Source organism: Nicotiana tabacum, chromosome 15, assembly GCF_000715075.1.
Source record: "Nicotiana tabacum cultivar K326 chromosome 15, ASM71507v2, whole genome shotgun sequence".
Lineage (NCBI taxonomy): Eukaryota > Viridiplantae > Streptophyta > Magnoliopsida > Solanales > Solanaceae > Nicotiana > Nicotiana tabacum.
In genome coordinates this window covers 78,613,364-78,623,526 of record NC_134094.1, presented here as the reverse complement: position 1 = coordinate 78,623,526, position 10,163 = coordinate 78,613,364, and the positions used below count along the sequence as shown (strand labels likewise).

Sequence of the window (10,163 nt, the reverse complement as noted above, 5' to 3'; positions counted from 1 at the left end):
TTCAAATGTTCACACTAGTTCACATTAATCTTGTCAAATTCAACATCTAATAATTCCCCCTCCTCCGCAAATTATATTCTTACAACCATCACATATGAGTTTGATTTCACAAGGGGAGGGGGAGGTTAATCCACCTTATTACTATGATGGTTTCCTTGAAGTGAATGATACTCCTCAAGACTTTAGCTATACTACTCTCTGTCACCCCTCCCTTCCAAATAATATATTGATCAGCAACTTTCCTGACTTTGCACATTGCATTTGAAGAGTGAGATTGCCTTGAATACCATCTTTTGATCACTTGGTGTATTTTGTGGTAATGTTTGTTCATAAGAAGCACTTTCTAAAGAGATTTATTGGTTATGAGGTTTCACAATTGCTTAAATGTAAACGTATTGCAGGTGTCTTTTAGTTTTCTCAAACTAACTCCTCCTTCATTATAACGAAAGTTAAATATATTTTCCCAGGTTGCCCAACAATGACATGTCTTCTCAGTAGATCCTCCCAAGAAGAATCTTGTCATCATACTCTTATAGCCCGTTTGGCCAAGCTGGAAAAATCAGCTTATTCTGAGAAGTATTTTTTTTTCAGAAGTACTTTTGGAAAAAAATAGTTTGTATTTGACTAATCAATTTGAAAAATACTTTTGAGCAATAGTTTGTGTTTGGCCAAGTTTTTCAAAAAATACTTTTAAGGACGTGAATAGACTTGCTTAGCAGTTAATATTATATAAGTAGATAAATAATCATAAATATTTATTATCAAGACAACAATTAAGTTTTTTCATTTTATTTAAGTAAAATATGAAAAAATAAATAAAAAGTAATTTATTCTTTCAAGATAATTTAAATATATCAAGAATCATTTAACAAATATAAAAGTATTCACCACAACAAAAATCACAAACATAATAGAAAATTATCCTAAAGATATTGTAAAGCTATTGCTAGAGAGAAGCGTGACTTGCTTGCCGAAGAGAATGTCTAATATCCTAAATATTAGGCTTAAAGTAGTAAGGTTATTTTGGCCAAACACTTCAAATTTTAAAAAAAGTATTTTTTTGAAAAAAAAAACTTTTGGCTCGTTGAAAAGCTTGGCCAAACATGCTATCAATTTGATTGAGAACTTCTTTGGAAGAATGAATTGTAGCTGGAAGATGCACAAATAAAACCAGGTTCACATGCTTAATTGACACAACCCTCCCACTTCTTGAGCGAACTTAGTATGCCATCCTAATATTTTTATTAAGAATTTTATTTATAAGGTTAGAGAAAATAACAATCTTCTTCCTCTTATATCTATGTATACCAACTAGAAAAATATATATATTCTCCGTTTTAATTTAAAAGACACGCTTTTTTTATTAATCTGTTAAAAAAAGAATGACATATTTCTATTTTTGAAAATAATTTAACTTTAAACTTTTTATTTTACTCACTTTATTCTTAATGAAAAGCTTTTATAGCCACACAAATGTCATGGTTCCACAAAGCACCTTAAGCTTTTAGGACAACATGTTTCAAAAGTCTTTTATTTCTTAAATTTTATTCCAAGTCAATTTACATCATCTTAATTGAAACGGAAAAAGTAATAAAGTCCGACAGACTATTCCTATAAAGATTCCTATTTTAACAGAAAATGAAATATTTTAGAGTTTGGACCCTTCAATTTGTGAAAATAGTACGGGCTACCTAGTTTTATTGACACAACCCTCCCACTTCTTGAGTGAACTTAGTATGCCATCCTAATAATTTTTATTAAGAATTTTATTTATAAGGTTAGAGAAAATAACAATCTTCTTCCTCCTGTATCTATGTATACCGACTAGAAAAATACATATACTCTCTGTTTTAATTTAAAAGACATACTTTTCTTATTAGTCTGTTTAAAAAAGAATGACATATTTCTATTTTTGGAAACAATTTGACTTATAAACTTTTTATTTTACTCACTTTATTCTTAATGAAAAGCTTTTATAGCCACACAAATGCCATGGTTCCACAAAACACCTTAAGCTTTTAGGACAACATGTTTCAAAAGTCTTTTGTTTTTCTTAAATTTTATTCCAAGTCAATCTAAATCATTGAAATTGAAACGGAAAAAATAATAAAGTCCGAGAGACTATTCCTATAAAGATTCCTATTTTAACAGAAAATAAAATATTTTGGAGTTTGGACCCTTCAATTTGTGAAAATTGCACGGGCTACCTAGTTTTCGGATTGGTAACCAAAAAATAGCCAGCGTTTGCAAAGTCATTGAAAAATAGCCACTATTTTGCTGAAACACGAAAAGTTCTAGCATAATATGCGGGATTATGGAGCTCATGCGTATAAACTTCCAGCATATTATGTTGGAACTCCAACACACGAAAAGTTCCAGCTTAGTATGCAAGATTTATGGAGCTCTTGCGTATAAAATTCTCGCATATTATGTTGGAGCTCCAGCACATTATGCTGGAAGCTCATATGTAAAAGATTCGAACTCCAGCATATTATGCTGGAATATTTCCGGATTTTAAAGGGTATTTTTATTTAAATTTTTTCTTTATATGAAAAAATGATAAAATTTTAATTATTCTTGAAACTATGGCTATTTTTCATTACCCATTGTAAATGTGAATATTTTTTATTTCCCCCTTCAATTTCGGTTATTTTCATGAGGTCCGGTAGAAAGTTTGACACTTCTGAGTCAGGGCCCAAAGGTTCATGGACCTCAATAAATTTCTGAATCCAATCATGTCGAAACCCCACTCTGCAAAAACCCTAACACTCTCCTCATATTGCTCAATCGCGCGCAGCTTCTTCCTTAAACACTAAACTCAGGTAAACTCTCAGATTTTCCTTTGAATGCATCTTACAGTTACGTGTTCCTAGTATTTCCAAATGATACAGTTTTGTTTTTGTTGGAAATGTAGGTAGGAATTTCGATAACCAATTTCGAAGATGAGTAAAGGTAGTGGAGCAGCAAAGGGTGGGAAGAAGAAGGGTGCAACCTTCATAATTGATTGTTCGAAACCGGTGGAAGATAAAATCATGGAAATCGCCTCGCTTGAGAAGTTTCTGCAGGAACGCATTAAGGTTGGTGGAAAAGCCGGTGCCTTGGGCGACACCGTCACTGTCACACGTGACAAGACCAAGATTACTGTCACTTCCGACAGCACTTTCTCCAAGCGGTATATCTCTCTTTATTTCATGGGAAATTTGGTTGTAGCCATAAATCTTCATTTTTATGTTAGTTAGAACAGCTTACATTGATGGTTGAAATGATTAGAAGTTGAGGATTCTCCCCTCTAAGTCCTTCCAGCTTTTAGAAAAAATTCTCGGCTTGCTGTATTTATAACCTCAGGTCTTCAAGGGAGCGGGGCTATAGTGCCAAGCAACCATAGAAATTTGGCCTTCATTCGAATGTGCTTACATATCAGCGCTATCATTCCCAAAGGACAGGACACGTCTTTGAGAGTAAAATTCTTAATTTCCAACCATTAATTGAGGTTTGCTGGCCTAGGCACCACATATACATAAAAGCAATTGATTTTTATAATAAGGACATAAAAGCAATTGATTAGAAGTTGGATTAGCTGATTGAAAGTACTTATAAGAAATAAAAGTTGAAAAATACTACTAATTGCCAACACTTATTCTCAAATAAGCAATTAAGTGACTGGGTTAGAAGTGTTGAAGCTTATAATAAGCACTTACTAAACATTTTTTCTTTTAAAAATAACTAGATCTATTTCTGACTTTAGATTGAGGATTGAGAAAGTCGGCCAGTAGTGCCCATAATGTACTTATACCTATTATAGCACCAGCAACCGAAGTCGAGCATACATACAACGATCTTCATGCGTGAATAGCCGGGAGGAAAGAAAGGGCGGTAAAGCATTTTGGAGTAAACTTATATTAAAAAGAATCTTTATCAGTGTGAAAAACTACAAAATAGAATGCGGAGGAAGTTAGAAGTTTTATTTTAGGGAAAATATTTAAGATACAATAGATGTTAGGATAAAATAATAAATAGTTTGGTCAAAGCAAAAGTGTTCATAACCAACTTAGGACGTTGACTGATTTTTGCTTATTAACACTTTTAGGGGTCGTTTGGTTGGGAAACAAGTTATTGCAGGATTAATTATTTCGGGATTAGTTATCCGGGATTGTTATTCCACCCTCCCATAGGGATAAAACAAACACTACAATCCCGGGATAGCTAATCCCGGGATTAGTTATACCGCAATTTATCCCAACTAAACGTGGGATAAACTCATCTTAAATTTAATTCTTGGATTAATTGTCCCTCATACCAAACGAGCCCTTAGTGTTAGTTTATCAAACCCGTAAATAAGCCAAAACAGTTATTATATTTTAAGCTTACCCAAACGCCCTCTAAGTTATTACTTAAATAGATTTGCTTGTGCTTTAATGGGCCCTTTGGTTAAAGGGAATTAGGAAAAATTATCCCAGTACATAGTTTGGTATCATTTGTCCTTTTGTTTGGTATTCTTTTTTGTTTTAACTTACCACTCGGTTTATTTATTATCCTATACTTGATAACATAGAATACCTAAGTCATAGTAGCTAATGAGTATTATTAAACAAGGCTAAAACCTGTATTATAATCCTTGCACAACTAATCTACAAGCTGAACGACACGTAAGTGTTTTCCTTAGTTGATTCTTGAGTTACTAAAAAATGTATCTATTTTCTTTATTATTTATCCAAAAAATGTATTGCTATGTTCTGAAAAAGGTTTGACTAGAAATATCCAGCTATCGCTGTTATCGTACCTACTTCTATTTCTAGCGGAGGGTTATTTTGATTTTACATGTTGAACTATGAAATCCTATAAGAATAGGAAGTTTGCTTGATATTTTTAGCATGTTGTAAGATAAAGTATGACAAAAAAAGAAATATAGACAAGAGATGTAGAGATTATTACTAGTTAATCTCACTCAAGTTATGTTTTTGTAGTGCTAGGAGTAACCTATTTATAGGGTACAAAATTCACTCCAACCGTCGCAAGAACTAATTGATCAATTTAATATATACATAATACATGTAAAAGAATACATAGGCGGCCGATTAAACTTGCCAAAAAGTTAATTTAGATATCTTAACTAAGGGTCCAACATATGGAACACCTTATGATATTAAAAATGTGCCTATCGAACACATATTTGACAATTTTAGACAATCTAAAGCTCGTGCGTTCTACTCGCGGTTGATGTGGAAAATGATACCAATGAGGAAACGACACATTAGCGGAGAATAAAAAGTCAAAAGTTGAAGAGAAAAAAGAAAAGTAAAGACATTGACTGATAATGAGAACTTCTGGCTAATGTTATCTTTCTTTATTCATTACTCTCATTGTGTTGTTCTCTTAAGTCAAGAATCAGATTTGTGGGGTTAAGACATTAGAAAGAGAAACTTAGTCAAATTTTGTTAAAAAAATTATTGGATTAGGAGAAAAGCTGGTGGTTGAAACTTGGATAAGAAGTTGTCCGAGACAGTTGTCAAACCCAAAGTAATGATTTTTCTCTTCGGTGTCAGCAACTCACAAACTCATCTGAAAACTTTCAAGGTGTTTGAGAAATTTGTGTGAAGTAATACCTTTTGGCTTTAAACAAAGAAGGTTAAGGAGTTAATGTTGATGAAATTGAAGCTTTGACCATGTTTGTTTTTGCAAGCTCAACTTCTGATGATGGGTTTGGCTATGGGTCAAATTTATGCGTTGGATAGTCTAAAGGCTTTGGATTTGGCTCCTTATCTCCTATTAAAGACAATTAAGATATTTCCTTCGTTCTCTATTGTTGTAAAAGTTTGGTTATGAAATTAAGGTAGGCATTTGAAATGAGCAAAGTGTGGGTCGAATTGCCTCCTTTATTATTCATGGCCTCTCATCAAGGAGCTTGGCCGGATTTCTGTTGAAAAATGGCTGACATTTGAAGGGAAAAATGGTGGCTTAATCTAGAGAAATATTTTGCTGGAAATTAACCTTTTTGTCAAATTTTATTTTTTCCGGCAGTGTAAGCTCAAGTTTATGCGTAATGACACGGATCTGCCATGTCCCTATACGTGTTCAATTGACACACTTTCGACAGCATAACGTGTTCAATAGATTGGACCCTTACTTAAAGTGTCTAAGTGGATACTTTGGCAAGTTCAAGGGGATGTCTATGTATTATGGTTCCAAGCATAAGGATATATAGGAAAATTCAATGGTAGTTCATGAATACAAAGTATTCACAACATTACTCCCTTTGATGTTCGTCATTGCTCTTGATGCGAACATCGTGGGTCCGATGCACGTCAAAAGTTTGAACCTTATTGCAAAATACAACTTGGTATTTAAGTTGGGAGGAGAGCGCAGGGTATGCTTATAGTCATCCGAGCTTTGAACTTTTGCGCCAACTGGAGTTGAGCGAGAAGCCAACAAAGATTTTCTCGATGTAAAAGATCTATTTAACAAGTCTCCCCGATTATCGCTTGCTGCACCTTAATATCATGTGAAAAAGAATTTTGCAAATTGTTCTTCATTCTATCTCCTTTGTGAAATAACCCTTTAATTGGCCTATGCTATGCTGTATTTATCATCCTATAATATCGTGGGTATTTCTTTCACTTTTCGAACCATATTTTTCTCAAATGAAATGAATTACTGCTAATTTTAAATATACACATATCCAACTTTCTTCATGAATAGCTATTATCTCAATACATGTTCAAGAAGTAGCAGCAATAGATTACTTTGTAGAGTGCTATGATATGGCAGTGCCTCACATGTAAACAAAGGCCTATTTGCAATTGAGCTTTATGTGGATAAACTAAATTTTCTTTGTATGCATAACCAACAAGATCAGAATTGCATTTGTTAGCATAAGATAGGGTCATATCAATAGTTGCCTCTAGATATGGCAAAATATGCTCAAATTCCAATGTCTCCGCGGACCATATTAACAAAAGATGCTATGTCAAGTCTTGTTGTCGTAGCAAGATAAATGAGTGCATCAATTGTACTGAGATAGGACCAAGAAGTTCCTCATTATCTTCTCGAAGTTGGAATGGACAAGTAATTCAATATGTATTCTAGAAATAACTACATACATCTTTTCCTTCACTAGATTTTTGTATCCCAAAAGGATTTTTTTCTAGTAAGGTTTTAACGAGATATGTTCTCTGTGCAATGGACATCCAGGGAGGAAGTAGTTTGAGTACTTTAAAAAGTGCATGTCCAATTAGTACTTCCAATTCCTTATTTAATGAACCATTTAGAGCTTTTATATGCATTTATTAAATTGTCTACTTAAATCTTCCACCCTATATAAATAGGGGTACTCTTGGCCCTATGAATACACACTTGAATGAGATTATCTAACAACAATTCTCATACTTCTTTCTCTACCATTCTTGTTTTGTTCTACTTTATTGCAACATGGTTTAATTTGTCAGTTTATTGAGGAACTTCATTTTCTGGCAGTCCTCTTTAATTTAACACAATACTTGGGTTAGACCTATGTTGCACATGGCTAATGTGAGGATATACTTTTCTTGATAGTTTTTTCTTTGCATAACAACACAACTTTTAACTGATTAAGAAGATAGACATGTAGTCGTTATGATTTATATGTTATGTGCTCAACTTAGTTATATGGATAGCCAAGGAAAATGCGTTAAATACAGTGTTAATATTGTCATACTTAATGGAGTTTGTCAGATAAATCAACTCTGTTTTGTCTAGTCAGTTGGTTGCTTCAAATCAGGACATTCTTTTAGTTGGGTTTGATCCAGGGACTATTACTCACTCCAAATCAGAACCTTTTTCATTTATCATTGGGTATCTACACTGTTTGAGTTAGAAGCATTGTGCCAGAATTTTGATGTCTCATCTCATTTCCTTTTTTATTGAATAGCATTTAGATGCTCCGACTGCTCTTATCTACTTTTAAATTCACTAGACTTTGATCCAACCATTCTTTCTTAAGAGAATGGTGTATTCAGGATGATGTTTTGAGTCTAGTTTTGTGAAAACAACATATGGTTTTGTCCTGTCTTGCAGTACTATACTCCCCTTGTATTGGTTAAGAACATAAGCTACAATTGCACATCATTTTTAGATTTAATTATTTTGGAATATGTATGTCTTCTTCTTGCTATTCTTTTTTGGTAAAACATTGCTGATTAGCCTCATTTAATGAATTCTATTTGTTCAGAATGAGAACAGGTTTGTCCTGTCCTTTTGTAAAAAGATGTTGTAAGGGGGGTAGTGCCCATTTCGTTTGCATGCCTGCGTAGAAGGGGCCTCCGTTTGGGACTTAAATCAGTTCTCTTGACCCGAGTTTTTCTAGAGTCTTTTTGTTTTACTTTTTTATCAAACTGTTGTGTGGCTAACAAGCTGTCTCTCTTTAAGAAAATATCAGCCAATGCAGTCTCGTAATTTTATTTTGTTTGAGTAGGTACTTGAAGTACCTGACAAAGAAATATCTGAAGAAGAATAATGTCCGTGATTGGCTGCGAGTTATTTCTTCGAACAAGGATCGAAATGTTTATGAGTTGAGGTACTTCAACATTGCTGAGAATGAGGCCGAGGAGGAAGAATGAGAAGCTGGTGTTAGTCTATCATCTCTCTTTTTGTATGATACTGTTTGAGTGTCTGGGACATTATTTACAATTTTCTGTGGTTCAAATCTTTTTTACTTTAGCTTGTTTCAAAAGATAATGAGGTTGGCTATGTTGGAGCTTGCTTTGACTGATATATTTTTTTCTTTAATGCTTGTTGGGTGAGGACAGTCCCATCATCATTGTTAGGGAGAACTTCGACAAACCAATCCTTTGGTGCAAGTTATTTTGTAATCTTCCGATTTGCCGTAACTTCGTCACTCCTGAAGTGTAAAAATTTGCCTGTCAGAGACTAGTTTCAGTAGGTAAAGGAAACCTTAAAGCGGACACTTGGGAAATTGTTGAGATGTCATATGATTTAATTTCGTAGCAAAACATACCATATGGGTGAAAGTAGGTCAAGAAAGTGCCATCCCCCCCTCCTTTAAACAAGCCTACCTTCTCTTTAATAATTGAGATCTTACTGAAATGTTAGGGTCCTTTATTTTATACTTTTTTTTAGTTAAATACTACTCCCGTTCCAGTTTATGTGAACCTATTTCCTTTTTAGTCCCTTCCAAAAAGAATGACCCCTTTCTAAATTTGGAAACAATTTTGCTTAAACTAATAATTCTACCCTTAATGAGAAGCTATTATAACCACATAAATATTTTGGGCTCCTTTTGAATTGTTTAGGATCACAAATTCTAAAAGTATTCATTTTTTTTTAAACTCCGTGCCCAGATATGAAATAAAGTACAAAACAGAGGAGTTTGAACTCCCTGCACCTACTAAGAATGGAACATGCTCCATTCTGAAAGACTAGTAGGATTTCCAGTTAAGCTCTCAAAAAATCAATAATTGATGAGAGATATACTCGTAAACCCTCCTATACAAAATATACAACCTCAAGGAACATCTAGCAAGTGAATTCTGTACATATTTCTCTCCACAAGAAAAAATTTCTATGCTTGTTTACTGTGTGTATATATATATATATATATCCAAAATTCCCATAAATTCCACGGGGGCCATTCTTGCTATTAATCCAGTCAAACCAACAACTTAGAATCACATTCTATTTGGAGATATGTAATGTCATTATTCCTGCACCATTCAATACCAATCTTGAGAGCCAGTGTTTCAGCTATATTATTGGTCATGCACCCTAGTAGAGTAGCATAAGCAGCAATCATTCTGCTTTAATCATTCCGAACAATCCCACCATCCCCAGCAGGCCCTTGTTCTTTGGGCAACCATCTAAATTCAGCTTAGCAAAACTAATTCTGGGAAGGTTCCATTTCACTGCTGTAGTGTAGATATGATGTTTTGCCATATTCATGACATCATAGAAGTTATCCAGTTCATAAATGGGGAAATTTTAGGAAATTGCTAATGAGTAACTAAAATGAGTTGTTGATTGATTGCTGGGATAATTCTATAAAGGAGACATGTCAATATTTTCAAATCTACTCTTGCATCTAAACTTCCAAATGTGCCAAGAGATAATACCTGGTAGAACCTATAGACATAATTCTTGGATAGGATTACTACCCTCAGTCATCCACCAACTGA

General features: G+C 33.8%; 1 protein-coding gene across 1 annotated transcript; it reads left to right on the top strand.

Annotated features, from left to right (window-relative positions):
* The first annotated feature begins 2,689 nt into the window (after positions 1-2,689).
* Positions 2,690-8,760, top strand: LOC107832173 (large ribosomal subunit protein eL22y-like). The gene is made up of 3 exons (XM_075230907.1): positions 2,690-2,822; positions 2,915-3,172; positions 8,447-8,760. The coding sequence occupies exons 2-3, from the start codon at positions 2,943-2,945 to the stop codon at positions 8,589-8,591; spliced, it is 375 nt and encodes a 124-aa protein (XP_075087008.1). The 5' UTR covers positions 2,690-2,822; positions 2,915-2,942; the 3' UTR covers positions 8,592-8,760.
* Positions 8,761-10,163: the final 1,403 nt, after the last annotated feature.